Source organism: Talpa occidentalis, unplaced genomic scaffold, assembly GCF_014898055.3.
Source record: "Talpa occidentalis isolate TD23 unplaced genomic scaffold, MPIMG_talOcc4v2.1 talOcc4.7, whole genome shotgun sequence".
NCBI classification, from domain to species: Eukaryota; Metazoa; Chordata; class Mammalia; order Eulipotyphla; family Talpidae; genus Talpa; species Talpa occidentalis.
In genome coordinates, this window is record NW_023605083.1 from 55,878,076 (window position 1) to 55,905,507 (window position 27,432).

Genomic DNA, 27,432 nt, shown 5'->3' on the forward strand with positions numbered 1-27,432 from the left:
TTCAAACCAGACCATGTAATACAGACCACTGTGTCCCACCTGACTCTGAGGACAAAAGTATCTATTTTTAGCTTTTGTGGCTTATAAAATATATGCAAGGAGCTCAGAGCTAAGTAAAAGAAGAAAGACTGAAGTTTCTCACAAAATTCCTGTATGATCAGCGTTATCTGTGAATCACCCTGGGGCCCGACCACCCTTTGTCGGCATGGTCTGTGCCCGAAGGTGGACTCCTGGGCTGCCTCAGTGCCCTCCTGAAGTCAGGGCAAATGCACAAGAATGAAATGTTAGGAAAGCACTTGCTTGGGAAGCCATCAGGGAATGAAGACACCTTCCAGAAGGGGCAAAAAGCAACTTTCAGCTATGCCCACCATAGGGCAGGGGAGAGCTGCCCATCACAGATTCAATGGTCACAGAACTGGAACTTCAGACACCAGCCCAAGGATCCCAGAAATCCTCTTTCTCACAAAGATCAAGCCCTCCATTTCTGCAAGCACTCGCAACAAATAAAATGCCAGAGGAAAGTGCCGTCACCCGCCCCTTTTCAAATCATAAATTACCCTAGTTTCCTGGAATGCCATGTCTAGATAGACTTATTGCCCCTTGAAGAGGCCAGAAGTCTAGTCTTTGAGGATCTGACTTGATGATGTACCATTCAGACTTTTAGAACCTGTGGGTGAAAATTGCCTCAAGTGAGCAATGTTGCCCCTCCCCGCGGTCAGCCCTGTGCTGAGCTGGCGGATGCTATTAAAAGAACTAATTCTCATTGTGATAAAGGCGTCCTGGCAAAGCCACAAAAAGGAAAATTATAGCAATTAATACAGATCAAAATGAAAACCGAATGAAGGTTTCAGCCAAACTTGTCTTTACTTCTGTGATAATGGATTAACTTTCGGAAGCTGAAATCAGCACAATTTGCAGATTTAGGACTCTAGATGTGGGTGACAAAATTGCGTAGGAATTGAATTGAAATAATAGCAGACCCTTGACATCTACAACTAAGGGTGCTATCACACTTGCCAACTTCTCCCATAAATGAGCTGCATTGGATAAGGTTTGAGCCCCCCAAGCTGCTTGTGTGTACCTTAGCTGTGCAGAGCCTCTCTTGACATATTGAACAGACCAGAGCCCACATGTAATCAATAAATGATTGTACAGACTTTGAAAGTATTCACAATGAAGCACTTCTAACAAATTCTGTTTATTCGTGTTCAAGCTTATTGGGGCTAATCATGTGGAATTTACCAGAAAACAGGTAAGATGCAAGAATCGGAGCCTGCCCGCAGGGCTTATAGCCAGCCAGTCACAGAAGTGTGGTAGGAAGAATACCCGTCCCTCTCGAAAATGCCCAGGCTCTACTCCTGGGGAAGTGCTGATATGTCACCTTACATGATTAAAGGGAATTTGTAGGTACAATTAAAGTAAGTTTCTTGGGGTGATCTTGAATTAACCAGATGGATCCAGTATAATGAAAGAGTCCTTACAAGAGGGAAGCGAGGGAGGCAGAGACAGGGAGGGGACCATGGAAACAGATCATGATGGGGAGGTTGTGGAAGAAGACCACAAGTCAAGGGATGGAGGCAGTTTCTAGAAGATGGAAAAAGGCAATGAGTGACTTCTACCCTGGATCTTCCAGAAAGAATATGGCTCTTCCAGAACTTTGGTTTTAGCCCAGTGAAACCTATTTTGGACTTCTGACCTCTATAACTGTAAGAAGATAAATTCATGTTGTTTTAAGCCCCTGGTGTGTGGTAATTATTGCAGTAATAACAGAAAACCAATATGGGCAACTGCTTTCATCTTTGTGTTCCCAGCGTTCTCACTTTGTGTTCCCAACCTCAAAGGAAATAGCAAATTCAATCATATTCCTGGAATGATCTTTTTTTCATATTTCTTTTTAGAGGCAATTTTCAACAACCTCCATTCACTCTCACCTGCCATACTATAGGTAACCTCGAGGACATGATGTGTTTGCAAACAGGACCAGGGAGAAAGTATTTTCATTAGATGGGGAAAAAAAACTGACTTTCTATGACCACTGAAGACCAGACACCATCATGGGGTTTTGCACACATCTTATTTCATCTATCCTACCAATTTCAGAGATTTCACACACCCCACCCACTTTGTGACTGAGTACCAAGATTCAGAGCAACTAAACAGCTGATAATGTGAATGAATCACAAAGGCAGGACTGGAGCCCAGGTTTATAAGAACTCCTAAATGCATATTCTTTCCATGGGAACATGCTTCTAATTTACTTATACAGAACAATAAATTGCTTACAGCAGAAGGTCTGCATCAATTTGGAAAATATAGCATTTTAGGAAGCAGGCACTGCTCCTTGGAAAAATAAAGGGACAACTGTATACAGGGAGGACTATTTGACAGGTCATGGCAGGTTCTCACTGTCCTGTTTTCTCCCAGGGACAAAACCAATCAACGATGTCTGTTGACAACCCTAATTATTTTAAATCTCCTTACAGGGGTATTTGCGTTTGGACTTTTTGCTACTGACATTTTTGTAAATGCCGGACAAGTGGTCACAGGGCACCTGACACCATACTTCCTGACGGTATGCAAGCCGAACTACACCAGCACAGACTGCCGAGCGCACCAGCAGTTCATAAGCAATGGCAATATTTGCACCGGAGACCTAGAAGTGATAGAAAAGGCCCGGAGATCCTTTCCCTCCAAACACGCTGCTCTGAGCATTTACTCCGCCTTATATGCCACTGTGAGTCTTGCTGTCTCCCCCAAACAAGTTTTGTCTGGGATATGTCTCTGCCCACTTCAACCCTTCTGTCCCTGTCACTTATACTGATTTTTAAAGTCGTGTGGCAACATGTTTCTCCTGTACTATATGAGACTGTTGTGCACCCCCACCCCATATTATCCCAGTGTAAATCCTAAGCCACTACAGGATTTTCATTCTGGAAAGAATATTGATAATCACTTAGTCAATGCCTCTGAGAAGCTGAGTTCCATAGTATAGCTGAGAACAAAGTTGGAGCTGGCACCCAGACTTTGACATAGTGCCTGGGACTCTCTCCCTGCCCACGACAGCATTCTTTGCCAAAGTTGTGGCTGGTTTCAGAACACACACTCCTCACACCTGCCTACAAGTTTGCAGGTGTGGGCCTTATGTGAAGGGCAGTCCCATCAGTGCAGCAGATGAGGATGAAGGCACAGCTTTCCTCAGCTCCTTCTCCATAACTTTGGCAGGAAAGATGACTGATCCTACAAGCCCCCCAGTGCCCAAAAGTTCACTTCTCACTGCTCTCAAATCACAAGGGTTTTGCGCCCCACCCCACTCCATGGAGTATAATGTTCTCTTTAACTGGTTTTGTCCTCATCACAGAGAAAATCTAAAACATGTCTCACCTCTTAAAAGGTAAGAAGAAACTAAACATCCCTCTTATTTTCCTACTCCTTATCGCATTCATTTGGAATTGAGCCAATTCTTTTTTTTGCATTTTGAATTTACTCTTTAATAGCATCCATTTTGCAAATAACCTATCACACCATCTTTTGGCCCCTGCTTCCTTAGAACCAAAAGTCCCGAAGGATAGGGATATCATACTCCTTTACCTGTGGAAGAGCACCTGTTGGTCAGAAACACCCTGTTTTCTTTACTTCAACTCATTTTAAATTCAGGGTATCACTAGTCTGGTGGCCCTCAATGAAAGGTGAGAGAAGGAGAAGCAGAGGAAAGACCCCCTTTAAACCATCCATTTTTGTTGTTTTTAATCTTTTCGATGTGGGCCATTCTCACAGGTGTGAGGTGGTATTTCATTGTGGTTTTGATTTGCTTCTCCCTGATGATGAGTGATGATAAACATTTTTTCATGTGCCTACTGGCCATCTGAATGTCTTCTTTGGAGAAGTGTCTATTTAGCTCTTCTGCCCATTTCTTGATTGGGATGATTGTTGATTGTTGTTGAGTTCTACAATGGAATACTACTCAGTGATCAAAAAGGATAAACTCATGTCATTTGTGGCAACATGGATAAAACTGGAAGGGATTATCCTAAGTGAAATAAGCCAGAAAGAAAAGATAAACACTGGAAAATGGTTTCAGTTATCTGTGGGATATAGAGAAACCAAACAAAAGATCAGAAAGACAAACTGTAAAACCAACCCTTGAGAGCTGATCATAGACCTGAAGCCTCCAGAAAGGAAGATAAACAGGGAGGGGAGGAAAAAGGCCTATGCTAGAGGATTATGGGTGATTTGGTGCTGGGAGAACTATGGTGAATGCACCAGAGGGAAGAAATTCTTTATTGTGAAAAAAATGAACAAGGATTTAAAATAATACAGTTCAATAAAAAAAATTAAACCATAAACAATCCATTCTTCCCAGAGATTCTGAGTGCACCATTGCCCGCCCCCCCCCCCCGGGGGCCTGTTTCAGTCCCCTATAGTGAGAGTAACAGGGCTCTCCAAAGAGAGGCTGCCCCTGAGAGAAGTGTCCCTGCTATCTCCCTGAATATGTACATCCAGGGTGGAAAAAAGGTGACTGACCACAGGTCTGATCTATCTATACAGTTTAAAATAAATTGCTGAATATTCTTTTTAAAACAATGCTTCCTTTGTGTCCCATTTACAAGATCACATTTATAGGAGCAATTTGTCAACCACCAACTATCCAAAATAAGTTTTATAGTTATTCCTTTTGGATCTGCTCCTTAATAAATACATGATAGAAGTCATGTCAGTTGCTACCACATTAAGAAACATGAACATAAATATATAGAAACCTCAATTTACAAAACAGATCAATTGTAACTTGGTAAGACTCCTTCACTTTACATAAAGGGAAAAAAATACAATACCAACTAGTTTTTAAACAAAGCAGTCCTCACAGGCATTGAACATATTTTCCAATTTGTAAAATATTGATTTGTCCTAAGTTATCAGAACAAAAGTTATGTGAAGCAATGTACTCTTACGCCTTTTTCTGTGTTTTTATCAGGCGCAAGTCATTGCTTTGTAAAATGAATTTTTGCACCACCATTCTAAAAACAAATCCGTTGCTTGAAGTGCCATCTCATCAAATGAGAGATAAATTTTCTTTGGGGAAGAAAGAAGTAATCAGCTCTCTCAGAATAGATGCTGCCATAACACATGTTTTCAAGGATTCAGATATAATCCAATTCAAGTCATGCCCTACAGACAGGCTATAATCAGTTAAACCCTGATACAAAATTCCCATTGTGCAAACATTTTATGAGCTCCTATTATATGTTAAGTGCTTTCAGAAATTACTGAACAAGGATTTCTTAAGTACTAGTTAATATTGTGAGGAATACTAACTAACCAGAAGGTGTAATAATATGCTCTAATTTCTGTAACTTCAATCTAACAGTTTTGTAGGACATCTGTTACATATATAAAAATGAATCCCATCTTCCTGTATTCACACCAGTCTTGAAGCATCATTCTAGGAAATTAACCATCTCTATTATGAGATTGTAAAATGCATCTATTTTAAATTGTATGTGCTTAGGCCATACAAATGCATTATGGATTCTAAATATCAACATACTATTTTTCAAGGTTGCAAACTCATTTATCGCTGATATTAAAGAAATAATGAACGATAGATTGATAGTGCCCTCTAGTGGTTCCTTATAATCTCACAAAAAGTGACCTAACCCTTTTCTTATCTGAAAGAGGCAGATTTTTCTAACTCTAGGTCACCAGAGACACTTGATAACTGAGCCTAGGAAACTTCAGAGTCTTACCCAGCTCCTGAAAATGAAATAATAGCAGCCTAACTCTTACGCTTAGGTGAAACAAATTGTATCATCCTTTACTTAGTCTCAACCTGTTGTAAGTTGTAGGACACAGAAAAGTGTAGTATTTTAGAACATGCTAGAGTAAATAAATGGATAGAACTGATCACAGATGCCCCAAAGAATATGGGATTCAACTTTCCAACACATCTGAAACCTATTCATGTGACACTGGTTTGGAAGTTCTAACCCAATCAGCTGATTAGTCAATACTTGTATTCATTGTCTGAAAACATGAATAGTGTTCCACAGTTCACTTAGAACTATGGAGAATGCAAAAAGTAAAATGTTCAATAACTACTTACGTGATCTTCTCCATAAAATTCATCTCAAAGATGGCTTATTTGGTACCTGGGACTCTTACCTGAATTTCCTAATAACCTGAATTCTTCAATTGGCTACAGAGAAACCAAGTGTTCTCATGTCACTATAATGCACATCTGGTCACTGTTGTGGTTGCACTAGTTTCCCACCCTAATTCTTTACAAAGTAGCTAGTGGAATTGTTCAACTCCTTGGTGTGGCTGCTTTGGTGCAAACCTCTGTGTGTTTGCATGCGCATGTGTGTGCATAAACCTTATGAGGAGGCTCCCAGTCACTCCCTGGTCTCTGTCCTGTGCCAGATGTACATCACAAGCACAATCAAGACGAAGAGCAGTCGACTGGCCAAGCCAGTGCTGTGCCTCGGGACCCTCTGCACAGCCTTCCTGACGGGCCTCAACCGGGTCTCTGAATATCGGAACCACTGCTCCGACGTGATTGCAGGCTTCATCCTGGGCACTGCTGTGGCCCTGTTTCTGGTAGGTCAACTTCCCTCTTTCCAGCTTTTTCTTTCTTTGACAGGCTGCCCAAGAGCATGCAGAGTCAACACTCCCAGGCTTCACAGTCCAAGTTCACTCCTCTTGCCCCAGCCTTGTGAGTTGCAGTTTTTCTCCAAGTATTATATATCCTTGTGGGCAAAAATGATTTCTAAAGCGCCCTCTCTTTCACAAATGTGATTGCAGAGTCCTTCTTGGAGCCAGAAAAAGGATTATCCTGGGAGGACAGCTTATTCTACTTCCTTCAACCCTGGGCTGGAATTGGGGCCAGGCCGAGTAAGATTTTGGCATACCTTCAAACCAGTGTCCTCCAGATATTTTCTCAGGATATACTGTAAGCAGAAGCTCAGGGTTGTTTGAGGGAGGAACACAGAACCAAAGAGCCTTGGTGGAATCCCACAGGTGCAGAAGCTGCAGGAAAAGTGGTATTGAGGTGACCCTCAGACTTTAGTATCTCACCAGGGTTTTTCCCCAAGATTGCTTTTCAAAGAGGAAAGAATACAGATGACTTCAAGTCATCTGTGTCTCCAGCCTCCCTAGAAAGTCAGCTCTGGCCTGGACTTGTGTATGCCACTCTGAAATGTGGAAACCCTCAGCCGCACACCCAGACTTTTTAAAAGGCCTGTGTGATGATCTCTTTTTCTCTGTTTCCTACACATTTCTTTGATTTGAAATGCCTGCAGCCTCTTCTACAGGATCCTCACCATCATTTGTCAGCCAGTGTGTGCATGTAGGAGGGGCTGGGCAGGTCCAGTGTGGCCTGTATCCCGTCAGAGCCATTCAGAAGCAGGCCTGGGTCTTCCATAAAGATCATTGCAGCATCTTATTTCCTACAAGTATCTTCTTATCCATGTATTATTATCTTCCTAGAGAAAATTTTTGATTAGTCCCTTCATTTCCAATGAAGTTTGGGTTCCTCAAACAGATGAAAAAGGCCTGGCCACCTACTCAACTGAGAAATCCCCTAACCTGAGTTGAACTGGACAAAAAGAGGTTGATTTTCATTGTTTTTGTTCTATTTTTATTTTGTACAGGTTTTCTGAAAAGGATAAGCTTATGGAATAGCTGGCAAAGTGTACAATTTGATCAATTTTCACGTACATCCTTCCCTTCTCCTCATTCCCCATAACCACTGAGCCTTCTGTCATTCTAGCTTACCTTTCCTAGGATTTCATATAAACCAAATCGCATATGATGTATTGCATTTTTCCCTGCCATTTTTCACCCAGCATCGTTATTTTGAGGCTAATCAATGTGATAGCATCAATTCAACGATTCATTTCCCTTTTTTCCATTACATGGCTTTGCCAGGGAGGTACCAGTATATAGGACTTTTATTCTTTTCAAGGATGGAAAATAGGCCCCAAACTTCTTTAGTATGTCCTCAGCCCAGGAGATTTGTATGTTGTGCAGAAAATGAAGCCCCTGATAATATTCATCACGCTTTCCCTGGAAGACAGAGGCCGTCACAGTCTGGCTGTCTCCCCTCCCGGTCTGCCCTTTCTCTCCTCCACAGCACCCACAAAGACTGGCACTGCACAAAATGGATTTCACGGAATAGGTCCTTTCCTATTCCTCCCCAACATACAAAACATATATGCCTCTCCCAACTGCTAACTCATGGCTTCCCAGCTTCTTTACCTGTGAAGATATAAACAGAAAATGCTCCAATTTACTCAGAACACTGATTGGGAAGCTCCGCTCTAACTCAAATTATTTCTAATGGATTATTTTCATCTAACAGTAAAAGGTGAAGGACTTAAATGCAAATTCTCTAGGTGAAGAAGCTACAGGAAAAGTGGTATTGAGATGACCCTCAGATTTTAGTATCTCACCAGGGTTATTTCCCCCACGATTGCTTTTTAAAGAGGAAAGAATACAGATGACTTCAAGAAAAGTGAGGGTTTTCAAAGAACATAAGTGGTACATAAATGAAGGCCTGTGCTCAAAAGGAAAAACCAAACAATTTTGTATCCATCCATTCTGAAGCCAGTCGTCACCAGCTGGAGAGAAAGGAGCGATTGTCCCAAGCAATTGCAGGGGTCTTTATGGAATGAAATCCTTTGTGTTCGCTGAAGCCCCATATACAAATTCTGTTTCAACATTAAACTTGTTTTCTCTCAGCAACCTGCAGCCCTGTTTCTTACCACTCAGTCATTATTTGGTCTATTATTACCGTCCCAACTGATTGCAAATGGCATTTATTTTCCACAAATGGTCTTTATGGAAGACCCAGGCCTGCTCCTGAATGGCTCTGATGGGAGACTGGCCACACTGGACCTGCACTTCCCCTCCTCACAGGCACACGCAGGGCTGAGAAATAGCGGGGAAGGATGCTGTGGAAGAGACTGTGGATAATCCCAAGCAGAGACATGTGTCAAAAACAGGGGAAAAGGGAAAAGAGAAAAGAGCAGTGTCTGCGAATGTGATCGTCTTCAGCATATATTCATTACTGTTCCATCTGTTTTCTATGCAGTTTCTGTGGGTGTGTGGGGTGGGAAGGAGGAGGAAAGAAACTGAGCAGTTGGAGTGCTGCTACCTGCCCTGCACCTTATTGCTAGGCCAGCCCTAGCAATATTCTGGCCCTCCTTTTATAGATGAGGAAAGTGAGGCTCAAAGATAGCAGCCAATAAGCCACAACCTGACCTGTGTCTCTCCACCCCCAGAGCCCTTACCCCTTCCACTTCTCCCAGCTCCAGAAAGCAGGAAGAATGAACAGAGCTGGAGCAGACTGAGCCAGGTAGAGAGTATTTATGTAAATGCTTTGCAGGTTTTGAGGAGTGAAAGGAATGAGTCAAAGGTACTGGGTCTAGGAACAAAGGTGCAGAACATGGGAGGGAGAGTATGGAAAGAGGCAGAAAAGCACTGCATGCAAACGAGTAGAGAAGATGGTAAAAACAGGCTCAGTCAGAAAGGGACCTCAGTGGGTAGTAATTTGTGGGAAAGTCTATTCATGGAAACAATAAAAGTCTTGCTAGTGAGTTATTTAATAGCAAGAAAATAGTTGTCATGTAGTATAAAAATGAGCACCTTAGGTAGATGGTAAAGACTAGCATTGAGTATTTGCAATATCTTTGACACTTGTTGTAAGGCAAAATATTAGTGATGTTATTTAAGGCAATAGGGTTTAAATGTCTGTGACCTTGGGCAAGTTACCTAACTTCTCTGAGTCTTCTTGTCTAAGCTGGAGATGATAATAGTGTCTTCCTGCTAAGATTGCTAAGTGGATAAAATGAAATAAGGAAAAGTCTCAGAACAGTGCCAGACTTGTAATGACCCTGAGTAAATGTTACCTGTTATTAGGAGATGGTTTATGTTTGTTGGGTCTTTTAAAGCTTACAAATTGCATGGTAGGTATTATTATTCCAGTTTGTAGGGTGAGGAAACAGGTTCCATGGGGGTTGATTGATTATCACTGGCTATTTGATGATCAAACAGATGCTTCCTCAGCACTTACACTGTGCTCAGCAGATGCCCTGGGTCACGCCCTGGGTCTCTCCAGGATCCCCTCCCCACTGATTCAAAGGGGAAGAATCACTATGGCAATGATACTGTAAGGAAAAGGCCTGCCTCCCTCAGAGAGGGCCAGGCACTGGTGTCTGCAATCTGACCCCTTCCTTTTTTCCCCTTTTCCTACAGGGAATGTGTGTGGTCCATAATTTTAGAGGAACACAAGAATCTCCTTCCAAACCCAAACCTGAGGATCCCCGTGGAGTACCCCTAATGGCTTTCCCAAGGATAGAAAGCCCTCTGGAAACCTTAAGTGCTCAGGTACAGTAAAGTGCTTTTAGCAGGCCTAGGAGGTCTGTTGCTCAGCTAATCCACTCCTCTACTGCAAGTGAGACATCACTAAATCCAGCCAGCAGCCAATAAAAATCTGATGCATTCATGGTAAAGTCCCTCAGGGAAGTCACAGCTCCCCTCAATGAGTCATCCCGGGACTTGGCAACCATGAATCCTCAGGAAGTTCTTAGTTACATCTAACTTGAGTCCTAGCTGCTTCACCTCCTCTGTAATGCCACATTGATGAAATGTGGATCAATTTTGTGGCAGGCAAATTGATTCAATAACTAGGACAATACTTGACAGAAAAAGGCTTGTGATTTCCTGTGATAAATGTAAATTGGAATTCCATTTAAAAGGTGATTATTAAGTGTCCTTTGGGAACTATTTTGATGACAACAACCAAAAATTCAATGCAACGATATTTATCATTCTCTTGTTTACACCAGCACCTTGCTTCATCCAGAGATACAGAAAGTAGTTAACCACATAGTTCTTGCCCTTAAAAGAATTTACAGATGATCAGGAAAGCGGATGTAAATGAGTGGTCCTCCTATGGCGTGCTGACCGAGAGGTCCTCAGAGGGCTTCATGAATCCAAATGAAGAGATGAAACATTCTGTCAGGGAAAGCCATAGAAAAGACTTGCTGAAGAAGGAGACTTGAATACTTGAAAGATGGTGTTTCGTACTTATTTTCTGCCCGGGACAGTTGCTAGGTGCTTTGCAAATATATTCTTATTTAAACAAAAACCTTATTGAATCACTAAGTTTGAACTGAATAATTCCTATTCACAGATAAAAATAGGCATACCGGAGATAGCCAGCAGGTGGGAGGGCAGCAGAGAGAGGGGAGAGGATAACTAGTAAAACAGGGGCTTTCGTTATCGTGACTTTCGTTATCAGTTACTCAGGTAACTGAATCCTACTAAAATGCTTATTTTCTATAATAGCCCATTTATCTTGAAATCTTGTTTGTATTTGGCATTTCCTTACTAAACACTAAACCATTTTTATTGATGGTGCAAGGGGCAAGCAAAACAATCTCCCCTTGCAGTTATGCTCATACTGTACTCCTCATCCACATAGAAAAATTAATATTTTTCACTTATTGGAGTGTGGGTGCTGTGGTGTGGGAGAACTATGGTGACCACACCTGAGGGGAGAAATCCTATACTGTCAAAAATTAACAAGGATATAAGAAAAAGTTACTACATCGAAAATAAATTAATTAAAAAAATATTTTTTCACTATTTAAAGGTTATTAACTATCAGATAGCTCTTGGAGATAAGCTCTCCTACGTTTACATTTAGTGAAATCTTTCTAATTTTCTTAATGAACCTGAAAAACAAAGCAATAAATCTATTTCTATCTTGGGGGAAATATTGAGGACTCCACTAAACTGACTGCACAATATTGCTGGCTGGCTTGCTTTCCCTTTGCTGTATTAAAGGGGGAAATTTTGACTCAGTCTAGTTAGAAATAACATATCCTGAAAAATCATTTCTGGTATATTTATAGATAGCTTGTGATGCAGGTTAAATGACAACTTAGCTAAGTGATATGGTGACAGAGACTCCCGGTGATTTTTCCTGTCTCCTACGAGGTCAGCGTGCTTGACTCTTTTTCACATAAAACAACTGAAGACAAACATAAATTGGGAAAGCAAAAAGAAATATTTGCGGAGTTGCACAAATGTCCATCCCTGTGAACTCGTAAATGTTGTTCCACTTTTCCCTGGACATCCTGGACTAAGAACGGCCCTTTCCTCACCACACACCTGCCCAGTGGCACTCACACAGCCCGGTGTCCGAAGCCTTCACTAGACTTCGCTTTCTTCTCCCTCAGCACCATTAATAGTTGACCAGGCCAAGAGATGTCAGGACAGGGAAGATGTCAGGAGGGTTACACTTAATCTTGAAAAATAAAGTACCACACAGCATTTCAAAAACTGGCTTTCACAAGTTAAAGGAGCCATTAAATATATATATTAATTTATTGTTCACACCAGGCAGTACATGAACTTTTCCCATTTATGTGTCTTTGTTTCTGCGTCTGTCACCTCATCTGGATACAATGGAGGCCTTTCCTGAGATCTTGACTTGGGTCAAAGGACCCTCGAGCACCCTTGTGTGATCACCACTGATAATTAATACCAGTAGTGTCCCCTCTCCCTCCTACCCAAGGACTTGGAGACCTTTGAGGATCTGGACCTGTGAATCAAGTCTCTGTCACTTTCTATATTTCCCAGCACTCACTAGCTGTGAGATAAATGTTAGGTAAATGGGGAAATGCAAGCCAGAACCAAAACCCAGACGAGAAACTTCAGTCACAAGCAAGAACTGAAAATTGGATCATAATTACTATCTGAATCTCCATGAAAAATAGTCATTGGTGAGAAACGCTCAACAGGACTTCCACACACAGGTCAAAATAAAGCTACAGGAGACTGGATGGAAAGTGTTGCCTCTCAAATGCCACCTTCTGCACCAACTGTTGGCGATTCAAGTAATCAAGCATCTGCTTTTAGTATCAGATATTTCTAGATGAATAGGTAGGAGGATCTACCCTTTGTTGGTCAAGGAAAGAAAATCAGCATTTGTCCCAAGCCATTGCATCCAATCCTCACAAAAATTCTGCAGTTGGCATTATTCTATTTTCTAGAGGAAGTAAGGCTCAAAAAGTCCATGTAGGGTGGTAAAGGGCATCCGTACAAAATTAAAACACAGGCCATCTAATTCTAGGTGCCCTGCTTGCTCTGCTGTCCCTTGATTTGCATTCAAGAGAATTCCATTTTGAAATTGGCAACTCTCAGCGTTGCTTATGGAAACATGCTAGAGGGGATAGTGTTCTTGAACTGAGCCGCACAGAACTGCTGACTTGGAACTGAACTACAGCTCTTCCAAAATAAACATGTGCTGTGTGATCCCTGTGCACAAGCCCCTCCCCTGCAACCCCATCAGCTGTGGTTTCTATTAGAACCAACGCCTTTGTAATTTCTGGGATCGAGCCATCTTCCCAGGAAGAGGACCCTTTGGGGATCCAAGAGAAAATATGAACTGCTCTTCAGAGGTCACATTCACATACATGAAATCAATCCCACTGTTCAAAATACCTCCAGGAGGGAACTGTCTGGGTGGGGATGATACTCAGTCACTTCCCTTCCCCTTTGCCATATGGAACCCCCAGGGAAATGGTGCTCTTTTTCCTCTCTAAAACCTCAAGTCAAATTTTAATGTTTGCTTTCTATGATTCCCCTCAGTATAGCTAAACAGGCCACCTTTTCTGAACTTTTGCCTCCCCAGCCCTGTTCACCTGAGCAAACAAGCTTAGTGTCCATTGAATCTTTGTTGAACAAGTTCACTTTGTATTAACAAAGTGTACTAACAAAGGAACTTAACAAGAGCTAAGCATTTGTGTCAACTCTGGGTGTGGTAGAAAGTATCCCTATGTCTTCATATGGAGAGGAAATGTTTTTTTTTTTTTCTTTAGCACACAAAGAAAAATGCAATCTATCCTCAGATGCAGATGTCAGGGACCTACTCTAGAAGATTCTGATTCAGAAGTCTGGGTTAAAAAAAAAAAAATTAAATATTCCCAAAGGAATTCTAAGCGCACCCCCCACCCCACTTCATTCAAAAGTGATATTATAGAATTCATATTAGAAATTTTTAGGAAAAATACAGGGAGAGTTAAAGATCTGCCCAAAGCTGCACATAAGTTATCTTAGGTTGTTCAATTACTTTATCTTTGCCTCTTTTTTTGACATAGAATTTTTTTTATTTCATAGCTAACTATCAAATTATAGGCAAGAGAAAGTATTTGGTTTGTTTTTAAAATGCAAAGAAGGGAAACACATTTCTTGCATCATATACTTGTACCAAAAGAATATGAATACCTATGAATTAGGATAGAAAACAGAAATTTTTCCCTTGAGGATATAAAAGTGAGCTTGGAGATTGAGAAGTCGGGTTATCTTCATCATCTTGTGTGAAAACTAACCCCCATGAGTGAGAGTCTAGCCTATCTGGAGACCCCACACAGGACAAACCAGGCAGACTGTGGTGGTCTCTCGTAGCCTAAGAACCCACATCTGTTAGGGAAATCCCCACTGTGCCCACAGTGAAAAACACAGGCCTTGTTTGGAGAGAGGGACAGTTAGTGTTATCTGAAGTATAAACAAATGTGGAAACTGAGCAGAAAATCTCTTTATCACTACAGCTGCTTTAAGAGAAGCACACAGGCTCTTCCAAAGTAAGTTATCACATTGCACCACAGTGGAAAGAATAGAGAAGCCGGATAGGGGTTGCTGAGGAAGTCACATCTTGGGGAAGCTGGCCAGGTTGGCAATGCTTATTTTGAACAATGAGGATATAGCCTTTGTTTCCCCAATTTTCTCCCCAGCTGTTTTTGTTTATCCAATGCTTATTTTCTTTCTGGATCCCACAGCCCACTGCCAAAAGCATACAGTGCAGATTGCTATTGCAGTTTTCATCATAATGCACACCTTTGCTGTAAAGCTGAAAGGAGGTGACACTTGAATCAGTGGTCACAGAAATGCATCCCACCTGGGTCACTGCCCTCTTCAGGGCTTTCTCATTGCCCCCAGGGATCTCTGTATACCCTCTGCATTTAGCCACCTTGCCTGTTGGGTTGTACAGTTTTCATCCTCACCCACATGTGGTTGGGCATCTTCAGTCAATGCCTGAATCTTCTGCACATGCTGGGATGGATTGGCATGCAGCCTCCTCAGAAGCCATCATTCTCAGACACACAGTCCACCAGGTTCTGAGTTGACCAGTTTTCTTGAGTTTACCCTCCAGGACACCCACAGAGCTAACGGCACAACAGGAACCACATTGACCCCGGTTTTTGACAGGAGTAACATATCCCTTCTTTCAATAATCAGTGGACTCTGGGACTCTGCCTTCCCAGTCTGGGATATAGAGGGTGTCATTACTGTGGAAATGAAAGGGGGGCACTTTGAATCCAGTCATCTTCTGAACCACCTCTTCACCAGTCATGTCCCCTAAATGGTTCATGGCCTCAATCTTGAGGCCTCAAGATTATAGATGGACATTTGCCTCAGAGTTTTTTCCCAAATTACACACCAAGATATTTCATCCACCTTGCTGTTGTACTGCTGCCTATAGGACTTCTTCCATAGCTCCCATTGTGTGTTCAGTGTCTCCTCAGGGTAGCTCCCATTGTGTGTTCAGTGTCTCCTCAGGGTACAGAGCAGAGTTCACTATGAGCAACAACAATAGAACTTTGAGCCACCACATCCTGGGGAAGGGGGTACTGCTGATGGGGATCTGTTATCTGGGCAGGTTTCAGCAGGATAATGTGCCTATGTGGGCGGATAACTGGGGTGCAGTATTCCGTTAGGATTGTGGATCAGCTCCAGCTGTTGGCTGGAAAATTTTCTCTTTTTTTTTTTTTTAACTGAGGTAACATTGATTTATTACACTGTATATGATTTAGTGCAGGGGGGACTATATATATATATATATATATATATATATATATATATGTATGTATGTATACACACACACACATACAGTGGAATACTACTCAGTAATCAAAATAGATAAACTCATACCAATTGTGGCACCATGGATGGCACTGGAGAGGATTATGGTAAGTCAGGAGAAAACCAAATACCAAATGATGTCATTTTAATATCCCAAATGAAGTGAGCCATAAGAAGATAAATACCAGGTGGTTTCACTTATAGGTGCAATCCAGAGAAACCAAAAAAGGATTAAAGAAAGACAAACTTAAAAACCAACCCTTGAAAGCTGACCATAGAACTGAGGTATCCAGGACAGAAGGAGGAGAGGAAGGGACAGGGGGAGAGGAGAAAATGAGGGGGGCCTGGGAGAGGAGAGTACAATGGACTATGGTGGAGGACTATGGTGCTTTGGTGGTGGGAAAACTATGGTGATCATACCTGAGAGGAGGAATTCTATATTGTGAAAAAACAAACAAGAGTGTAAAATAATGGTACATCATTAATTAAAAAAAAAAGAAACAAATACAGACGAGTGGATCAGGTAGATGTGGTAAAACACACAACAGAATACTACTCAGCGATCAAAAAAGATTAAGTCTTGCCATTTGTGCAACATGGATGGAGTTGGAGGGGATTATGATAAACCAGGTGGAGAAAGACAAATACCAGATAATGTCACTTTCATGTGAAATACAGAGAAACCAAACGATCAGATAAAGCCAAACAAACAACAAACCCTAGAAATCTGACTGTAGAGCTGGCCTATCAGAGGGGGAAGGAGGGATAAGACAAAGTATGCAGGGAATGCACAATGGGTATTTTGGTAACACCTGAAAGGGGAGATCCTGTACCTCTGAAACACAAACAAACATGTAAACCAATGTCACCTCAATTTAAAAAAAAAAAAAAGAGAATGTCATTGAGTAGGTGTAATTAATAGAAGACAGAATTGCATACACAGAACAAATTTAGATGACGCAATTGTTTGGTTAAAAAATTAGGGAGGGCCTCCCTGGTGGCGCAAGCAGTTGGGCGCAATGCTGTGAAGCTGTCCGCAGCCTCTGCAGCGCTGGTTCGATCCCCGCCGGCCTTGGAGCAACCCACATGGTGAGCAGACCTCTCCTGTCTCGCCTGCTGCTCCCCTCAGCAGTATATTTCGTCAGTCTGCCTGTTCTGTACCCCGCTCTGTCTCTGGTGAATCCTCTCACCCTCCCGCGCATCTGGCCTGTACCCTGGCTCTTGTATAAATAAAATAAATCTTAAAAAAAAAAAAAAAATCAGGGAAGGTTTAGTAGAAGAGGTAACAAATTAAGGGAACATGAAAGAGGTTGTTAGGGAGAGGAAACAGCCCGAGCAAATTCAAGGAGACGAGAAAGCAAGTGGAGGTTTGGGAAGGGTGAGCATGTCCATCTCTAAGATTCCATCTGCTTGTTTTTGCAGAACCACTCTGCCTCCATGACCGAAGTCACCTGAGACGGCTGATGAGTCACAGCTGTTTTTTATTTTATCACCCTCCAATTCGATACTTCAAGACACAGTTGCTGGATGTCAAACTGTGAAGACAAGTATTATGTTTATCTAGTTAGAGGCTAATGTTTTGTACATTTTTTGTATGAAAAAGTGATGTAGCTTGCCCTGAATTTTTTTTGATCAGCTTTAATATATTTATGCCAGAATTTTAAACCAACAAAACTTTCTTCTTGTTCAAGTGTGCATTGAAAAACCACATTTATTCAATGGTTGATGTTGTTTTGTGATATTTGTACACTAACCTTCTTTTCTCAGTTTTATAGACACAGAATTAAAAATTAATATACCAATTCACTTTAAACTTTTACTACCACAGTTTTTGCCTCCCCCAGAATTTTTGAATTTTAGTGAAAGTTACCTTATGAATTGCAGGGAGGACAATATTGGTTAATGGTAAATCTCAAAATCAATTGTGTAGAAAATTTTCAAAAAGAACTGACCTGGTATTTTCAAATGTTCTGACCTGGTATTTTCAAAAATAACTGTATGTTCTGACCATGTTGTTGCATCTAAGTAAAAGAGATACATTGATGAAGTCACCTAGTTGCACAAACAATTGGCAGAAAATTCTGGATTGGAGGGGTAGCGAGGTAATATGATTCTCTCTTAGGTACCGGCTGTCCCATTCTGAGAAACTCAAGATCTTTCTGGAATCACATCATTGGGCAGGCAAATAACATTGCAGCTTTCCAAAAGACCAGCCTGCACCAGCCTCCCCTGTCAACTCAGAAGTTTTGTATAGCATATTGTATGGACTTTATATGAAAATGAATATTTTACAGTTTGCACAGTATTATTTTACAGAAAGGCTATCAGAGCATCTACAACGTAGAGCCCAGAGCAACAGCTTGACTTTGTGGCTTTTAACTGTTCTCGAATTTTAACTGCATCTCACTTTTCTAGCATGGTACTAGCTAACGTGTAACTCCTTTAAGAGAGGGACCCTTGTCTGTAACCTATCAGAATGTTTTCTTGACATTCCCATTTGGCTCTTCTTAGCTTTTTTTGTACATATTTTTTTTCTAAAGAGAAGAAAAAAGTTATCACAAAATGTATTCTGGCTCATGTCCTTTGTTCTAAGCTTCACCCCCAGTACAGAGGTACTTGAAAAGTTACAATGGCGGGACCTCAATACGCCTTTATGCTTTACAAATTCATGCCTGCGAAGAGAAATATTAATAGAAGCAAGACTGATAGTGTTATAGAGCAGCCCCGATATTGAACGGATTGCCTGGGTGTGGGTCCTCACCCACGCGCTTAAAAGGGACTTATGAATACTCCACTACAGGCACACACAAAAGGTTAATAAAAGGTTTATTTACAAGGGAAAAGGAAATAAGGAAAATGTACAACTCAGGGAGAAAATAGGGAAATAAAGTCTTTAATGCGTCCCACCCGATCCGACGACCTGGAAACCCAAAGTCACTCTCCGAGCTGGCCAGACGCTGCGAGCTGGTGGAGAGCCAAAATGGGGGACCCCCCAAAGCCCACGTGTCTGCCTTTTATATCAACCTGGCTGCTTAACCCCACCCTCAGGTCCCAGCTACCTTCCCTTTGGTGGTGATGGGATTTGGAGTTCCCAGTGTCTTTGGCTTTGGCCTGGGGTGGGGGTGGAGTCCACAAAGCCTGTATGGAATTAGCTTTAGGACATCCTTTTCCCCCTAACAATAGGTCTTTTCATGAGTGTGTGTGTGTGTGTGTGTGTGTGTGTGTGTGTGTGTTCAGACAAGAACAATCCCTTAAAATCATTAAGACCCTAAATGCCTGAAAGCAGCCTTTGTCTTCAGCCTACCTGAGTCATCAATAAAAAGTCCTTTTTAGGAACAAAAGTTAATTCTGCTGAAATATTCCCTAATCCTCTGTCTCATTCTTGCCTAGACTTACTTTCATTCATTTACACATACTCTCATGGGTGTCTTCTGCCTGATTATCTGACTAAAGCTGGGGAAACAGTGAGGAAAGGAAAGGCTCAAAAGCACTGCACATCCCGGAGGCTTGTTTCACACTCACCATCTGATTGTTGTCAAAACAATGAGCCCTGGAAAGCTGTGACAATCCCCAGGTGGTGCTATCCTAGAAGCAAGATCTGCCTGACTTGGAATTCCACTGCAGCAAGATGCCTTTAAACCATGGCCACATCTTTTAAAAGTTTTTAGTTGTCAATATACCTACATTGAGGAGTGAAAAAAAAGAAAAAGAAAAGCATATCCTGCATTATCCTGATGAGAAGAATAATTTGTAAACTCTGAGCTCTCCAATCTTACAGAAGCTATCTAAGTTCAATGTAATGTTGCCAAAGTCAAAGGGATTCATTTTCTAAGTATATGTTCAGATTTTTTTTTTTAAAAAAAGTCATGAGAATTCAGTATTATTAGTATTTCATTGTTCCTGATTTTGACATTCTGATAAATGCTGGCAGGCTAGTGGATTTATATTACCTACTTCTCATCACAATAAGAAGACATTTAAATGTCTGAACCAGATTGTATGTCCAAAAATAGAAATCAACTTGAAGAAGTGTGCTGTTCTTCCACTCTTTTTCCAGGTTCAATCTGGGAGGACCAGCCAGAAATGTTCCAAGAGCTCTGGCCACAGGCCCGTTGCCTTCCTGGCCTTGGGCTGAGGTATGGAGAGTGGGGGCGGTGGGGGGCTAGGGTCAGTATTGATATGTGACTGAGTCCTGCCCCACAGTACACCACACTCAGGCACTGGGAACTAAGGGGCATCTCGGTTCACGTCCCTGGGATCTGGGAGCTAGAGTGTATCCTCCCACTATGCCAAGGTAACCTTAATGGTACCCCTCATTTAGTTCCAAGTCACCTCACAGGCCTCACATTGATCTTTCAAGCCTGCTATTTGAGATACATTTCTTAGGATTAGGAATCCTTCCATGTGAGCCTTCTGCTTAAGACAAAGCCCTTTGTCTAAATAAAACAAGTGGTCACTGTAGCCTCAGAGAATTCTGCCTTGAGCTTTTCTTCCTCTTGAAGGAGAACCCAAAGGAGACTGAGAAGCTGGCTCACTTTGAGAGGGAAGTAGGAGGAAACAAAAATCTGACAAAACCTGTTAACATAAGCAAGCTCATGAGGTTATCTGAGGAGATCTGTTATTTCTTTGATCCTGTGCCCAGGACAGAGCATGACATAGCAAACACTGAAATTTTATTGAATGAATGTATTCCAGACTTCCTCCTAATTTGGCTGAAGGAGACTGTGACTCACTTGGAAATAAAGAGAATTTGAATGAGGCTTCGCAGTAGTTGAGCTATACAAATATTTACACACAGGGAGGGTAAGGTAAGAACATTCTGTAGTTATGAACATGTGGGTACTTCTCTTGATCAGTTTTAAAGATCGCCTAACTAGATGGTGATGGACAGAAATTGTATGCAGCTTTAGTGAATCAGGGTACAAACAAGCATAATCTCATACTTAGAAAAAGTGGGCGTGGGTATCATTGGGGATGATTTAAAGAGCAGAAGAGCCAGGAGCAGCATTTTTGTACCCCCCCCAAAAAATTGGCTTGATTTCCCTATTATGTGTAACTACCAGAAATTCTCGAGGGTATTAAATATCTTGGAGGAAGACACATCAAAAATCAGCTTACTCCAGTTTGTTTTAAGTTTTGCATTATGGTTATGTTAAAGCTGTTATACTATTCTGCCCTGCTGAGTTCAAGATATGTACTAGAACTCATCTGTCATTTATCACCATCCCCTGAACCACTCTGGGGATTTTGTAATAAACACAGAAACTCTTGTTTGCATCCTACTTCTTGACTCACATGTCCCAGGATTGATTGATGTATTCATTCATTTAATGAATATTTAATGAGCATCTATTATGTGTCAGAAATCCTGCTAAGAACTGAGGATATGCAGTAAAATAAACTGACCTACTTCCTATCCTCATGGAACTTAGAGTCAAAGGAAAATAATCACAAAATGATTAATATATAATTAGCATTTTGTCACCTCATGGGGCAGAAGTGTTGGAAGCGGCACGGGGATGAGGGAAAAATTACTCAAAGTCCATGTGGAGCAATGAGAAGCCTAGAGGGGCTACGCTGGAAGTAATGTGCAGCTCCACTCAAAGGTAGTCTTGTATGTATTGACATTGAGTACAAAGGTGGGGGAAGTAAGTAGGGAGTGTATACACATGGGGCAAGCAGTAATGGGATGTAAGCTGGGGTGGAGTGACAAGTAGCTATTGCCTGGGGGGCTCCATTGTTCCTGCTGGTCAAAGCATATTATCTCTATTACCTGCCTGCTGTTTTTAGCAGATATTGGTTTTCCAGTATGTTCTTCATACTAGGACTTTTGCCCTTGGTGAGAGGCCCCCTCTTTGACCCTATGCTGAGCTGACAAGCAGAAACTCTGGGCATCAAGACAATATCCCCAAGAACAAGGTGGGGCTGGGGATCCCACAGCATCTTGAAGAGACACCTGTGAAAGGTTCAGCACGGTAAAGAAAAGGAGAGCCAGGCTAAATTTCTAAAAGGTGGGGAAAATTTATTGAGCCCCCCCACCCCAGAGATTCAAGGACCCAAGGTGGGGGTCGGTGAAGTCATGCCCATTATCAGGGGAAGGCAGGTTTTATAGGATGGGGAGAGGGAAACTGGGCTTGCAGGTGGGGAACTGGTTTAAGGAGGAACAGGGTTGTTTTCTGATGGTATCAGCAGGCCCTCATTCTCACCCCTAGATGGGCTTCCTCCTTCTCATCCCTGCATCAACCTTTCAACCTGATTTAGATAGGACTAGACAAAGAATTATCAGGATAGGCTCTTTTAAAACATGAAATATTTGTTAGTGTGAGTAGAGGGTGACAAGACAGAAAGCAGAGAAAAGCCTTTGCGGCCAAGGAAACAGTATATGCGAAGGTCCTGAGGCAGAAAAAGCTTTACACATGTGAAAAACTGAAGGAAGGCGGAGTGACTGGAGCACAATAAGACATATTTAATGGTGCTGGAGATTATTATAGGAACTCTGAAGACCTTGTTACTGATTTTGGAATTTATCCTAAGGTAATAGGAACCCTGTAGGGTAAATGAAGTTGATCAGGTTTTTACAACATTGGCCTCTGACTGTCACCTGTGTTCTTGATCTTGTTAACGTGTGCCAGTGGGTGTGGGGCACGCTTGCCTGATTACGGACACCTGAGCATGAGTGTGTGCGCATGTGCAAGTATGCACACCTGTGCCCAGGAGGGAGGGGATTAAAGGGCAGCATCATGCTGGGGAACGGGGCTCAAGTTGCTGTCTCTCTGCTGGTTTGTTTTTCCTGCTTACTGCTTACACCTATGAAAATGATGCTAAGAGCTTCAAAATTCTCTTTCAAATCTCTAGAACCAACAGTGAACCTACCCGGCCTGGGATGGCTGCAAAACAAACCCCTGAGTGGACAGGAAGCCCTCAGTAAGCAGAAGAACAGCATAGTGAGATCTGTATAAGCAAGGGCTCTTTCTGGGCTGCTTCTGTGTGTCAAATGAGTTGAAAGGAATCAAGAGTGAGAGTGGCATTCTCAAGAGGCTACCGTATTGGGCTGCACACTGTCACTTGAAGTAGGGTAGAGATAGTAGGTAGTAGTGATAGAAAGTGGATTAAAAGGATGTGAAAATTAGGAGGTAGACTCAACAGATTTAAAGCTAGATTGGATGTGGTGGAGTGATCATTTTCAGTAATGCTTTCTTCCTAGAGAAACTTTCAAATCTAACTTTCCTGCTGTAGGGTAAAGAAAATATCAGGCTTTTCTGCCCTTCCGCCATCAGGATAGATGACGGATCCTTGTCCTGAATGCATGCCTGATGGCGGGCACCTGGAATAGGGTGTGGGCATAGGTAGATGGGATTCAGCTGAGCTAAGACTGTGCTTTTTTTTTTAAGGGCGGCGTCACGGGGATGCCAGCAGCAGCAGTAGAAGCCGAAGCTGAAAGAGAAGCCGAGAAGCAGCAGAACCAACGCCAGAGAGCCCAGATAGAGTAAAGACTTGCTGGCCAGCACCCCTGCCTGCCATATGCCTGGTGAACCCCAATAAAAGACCTGCAAAAAAGCCACTGAGGACTCTGACTCCTCCTTTACCTGGTCTGCATGGGATCAGAGAACCTGCACCATGTCCAGTTCCTGACCCTTACACCTGCTCATGGGATCTTGGTGATAGATGAAAAGATGGAAAGAAAAAATTAAACTACTTCCCAGCCCAATGACCTTTGTGGAGCCCAGGGAGCTCCACATACACCTATATCATGAAGAAAGGCACCTCCAGGGAAGGCAGTAGTGATCCCCTCACAGCTAGTACCTTTGGCCCCAGCCAGGCTTGGATATTTTGGTGCCCTGTGGGTTCACATATATGTCTTCCCAGTAAGACCAAGTAAACCTATTAGGAAAATGCAGAATAGGGTGATTATGAATCTCTTTTCCTCAAAGACAGTCTTTTTAAAGGAAGATTATGCTTACTTTGATTTAATGGAATGTCCCTCTATCAATTTATCTCAAAAGCTTTGGAACAGAGGACAGTTCTAATGTTGAGATAATGTAATACTATTGTACCAAGTCCTACCTCCATTGAATCATATATGTGTGTGTCTAACTGAGATGGGTCTGCTCAGTTAGAAATAGGTGCCAAAAACATCACTCCCCCCTCACAGTATGACCCAGAGGAGGCTGGGCCCCAGGCTGAACAGGACCTGCTGGCCAAGATCAGGAGGTTGGAGCCATCATCCATTGAAAAAAACACATCTAGGGACCTCCCTAGTGGCCTAGGAGTTAAGTCTCAGTGCTGCCAACCCGGAGGCCCACCATGCTCTGAGCTGGATCCCTAGCCAGGGAGCTAACCCACATGATACAGCAGACCTCTCCCATCTGGCCTGCTGCTCTCCTCAGCAGTGTATTTCAGTAGATCTGCCTACTCTGCTCCCCACTCTGTCTCTGGTGAATCCTCTCACCTCCCACCACCTCTGGCTTACACCCCAGTTCTATGCAAAAAAACATCCATTTGGTGGTGGATTGTGAAAAAAAAGTGATTATTAGCAAGGGCGAATTGAGTTGCCAATCAGCACAATTTGTTCCACCTGCTTTTCCTATTGCTCCAAATTATTTCCACAACAAACGCAAGTACAGGGTCATGGGGGAGGTCCTCTTTCTCCCCTACACAGGCCTCACCCTGAGCCTCTAACTCAGGTTCAGGTGGTCCAGCCTGGGCATTGAGCTCCTCTCCATAAGCTTTGGGCTGTGCTTGAGGCTGGTTGGCCGGAAGGGCACAGATAGTGTATTGTGATTTGGCCTTTCCTCCGGTGGCCAATATCTGAGTCAGGTTGCTCTGGAACCCCACATGGGGTTAGCTGGCATTCTGTGTAGCCATCCTGTGCACCTCCAGGCAGGTGCAGCACCTGGGTCTCAGGGCTAGGGCCCAGCTTAGCAGGACAGCCCCAGCACAGCAGGACACCAGCAGGAACTGGCAGCCTGAGCCTCTTGACATCATCTGGAGCTGTTTCCCAGATGCACAATTTTTCACCTTTTTATTTTTAAGACCAGGAGAACTCCCCCATTCCCAAATAGCCTGTTTTGAACAATCTCCATTCTCATGAACTCTGTGGAGAGTACATACAAAGGATGAGAGGAAAATGCCATCGTGATCAAAACAACGGTGAGACAGGAGAGTGGCACGCCTTAGTGATAAATGCAGAGACTGCGAGGCTGCCAGTGCCAGCATTATAAGTTGTGTTTTTTTTTTTAAAGATTTATTTATTCATTCAAGAGCTGGGGTACAGGCCAGAGGTTGGGGGGGGTGCGGTAAGAGGATTCACCAGAGACAGAGTGGAGAACAGAACAGGCAGATTGACCAAAGTACCCTGCTGAGGGGAGCAGCAGGCGAGTCAGGAGAGATCTGCTGCATCATGTGGGCTGCTCCTTGGCTGGCTGGGGATCGAACTCATGCTGCAGAGGCTGCGGATAGCTTCATAAGTTGTGTTTTTAATGGCATATATCTTTATCTTTGAGTAGACTGTCTATCCTAGAAAGGCAATATGATGGAGTGAAAGCTACCAGGACTTATATTTACACATAGATAAGATCATGAGAAATGCTCTATGTATTTGTTTAAACTAGACTTCTGCCATTAGCCAAAAGGTCCAAGGAAAAAGGGCACACAATAAAAATGTATGGGTGGGTCAATTCAGGAGCAATCTTTTCTACATGTTATAGACAACACTTGGAATGCATCAGAAATCAGAAAAGGACCTCCTCCCTGACCCTCCACTTGCATTTGTTGGAAAATAATTAGGAAAAATAGGAAAAGCAGGTGGAACAAATTGTGCTGACTGGCATCTCAATTAGCCCTTGCTAATAATGAAGCACATTTTTTTCACCATCCACCAAATGGATGTGTTTTTCAATGGATACTGGACCAATCCCTGTATCTGTGGACATACCTTGATTGTTAACTAATGTTATTGTGGTAATTATTTCACAATATGTACACATATCAAATTATCACACTATACACCAGAAATTTGCGAAATGTCATTTGATAATTATATTTCAATGAAGCTGAGGAAAAGATAAGGGCATAAGGACGGGCTTTAAGGAAACAGATTCAATTAGAGATCATGGAAATTAAAAATCATGATCATCAAAAGAACCCAAAAGGCATGAGCTAAAAAGCATGTTGGGGCCTCCCTGGTGGCGCAAGGGGTTAAGAGGCAACCTATCAAACTGTCCGCAGCCACTGCAGCACGAGTTCGATCCCCAGCCAGGGAGCAACCCACATGGCACAGCAGACCTCTCCTGTCTCACCCACAGCTCCCCTCAGCAGTGTATTTCAGTCAGTCTGCCTGTTCTGTTCCCCACTCTGTCTCTGGTGAGTCCTCACCCTCCCACACCTCTGGCCTGTACCCCAGTTCTTATATGCATAAATAAATCTTTTTTTAAAAAAAGACATTGGACAGAGCTGAAGCTCAAATCAGTGAGTTGAATAAACTGTGACCTTCCCCAAGAGTGATGGGGAGGTGGGAATAAGAAGAAATAAAGGTATGAGAAAATCTGAATATTCATGGAGGACACATTCAGAAGCTCCAAAATCCTCTTAGTAGAAATTCCAGAAGGAGAAAGCAGGAAAAAAATGAAAAGGGTGAAGTGATCAGATAATTTTTAAATCAGATTCTAATGATTTATATTCATTGACAAAACTATAATTGGGGGCATACAGTTGCATACTTCAATATGCACATATACATCCCTTACCCACCACCACACAATCCCAGTGCCATCTCTATCAAATTGACCCCTAATCCCCTCTCCTCCCACCCATTGCCTCTTCCCCTTTGGTAATCACCATATTTTTCGCAGTCTAGGAATTATTTTTGTTGTATTTAACCAGTCTATTTCCTTTTATTCGCATTTGTAAAGGCAGGAATAGGATACAGGGCAGGTTCTCTGACCCAGCAGACCGGGTAAAGGAGGAGTCAGAGTCCTCAGTGGCTTTTGCAGGTCTTTTATTTGGATTTACCAGGCATATGGCAGGCAGGGGTGCTGGGAGGCTGGCAGTCCTCCCTGCCCCCAGCAAATCCTCACTCTATCTGGGCTCTCCGGCGTTTTCTGGGGGTCTCTTCTTCTCTCGGTTTCCGTTCTTTCTTTGCTTCTCGGCCTCCGCTGGCATCCTGGTGATGCTGCCCTTAAAAGTACAGTCTCAGCCCAGGTGAATCCCATCTACCTATGCCCACACCCTACTCCAGGTGCCCGCCATCAGGCATGCATTCAGCACCGCAAGGATCCATCATCTCTCCTGATGGCGGGAGGGCAGAAAAGCCTGACATTTTTCGTTACCCTACACATTCTACACGTGAGCAGAGCCATCCAGTAACTGTCTTTCATTTTCTGACTTATTTCACTTACTTTAGTATAGTCACCGCAAGTTCCATTCATGTATAAGCAGATGATAAATAGAAGCAAAACCCTAACAGGAAAGAGCGTTGCCCATATAGTACTAGGTCAAATAAATTAA

The 27,432-nt window shown here is 42.6% G+C and overlaps 1 protein-coding gene and 1 pseudogene across 1 annotated transcript in view; one reads left to right on the forward strand and one right to left on the reverse strand.

Moving 5' to 3' along the window:
• The window catches only part of PLPPR1 (phospholipid phosphatase related 1), a 209,192-nt gene extending 190,710 nt beyond the window's left edge, over positions 1-18,482 (forward strand). Inside the window, exons 5-8 of the mRNA XM_037494446.2 lie at positions 2,484-2,734; positions 6,418-6,594; positions 10,252-10,383; positions 17,350-18,482. Of these exons, the coding sequence (XP_037350343.1) occupies positions 2,484-2,734; positions 6,418-6,594; positions 10,252-10,383; positions 17,350-17,382 (593 nt within the window). The 3' untranslated portion in view covers positions 17,383-18,482. The remainder of the gene's footprint in view (positions 1-2,483; positions 2,735-6,417; positions 6,595-10,251; positions 10,384-17,349) is intronic.
• Positions 14,698-15,679, reverse strand: LOC119232436 (cathepsin K-like; annotated as a pseudogene).
• Positions 18,483-27,432: the final 8,950 nt, after the last annotated feature.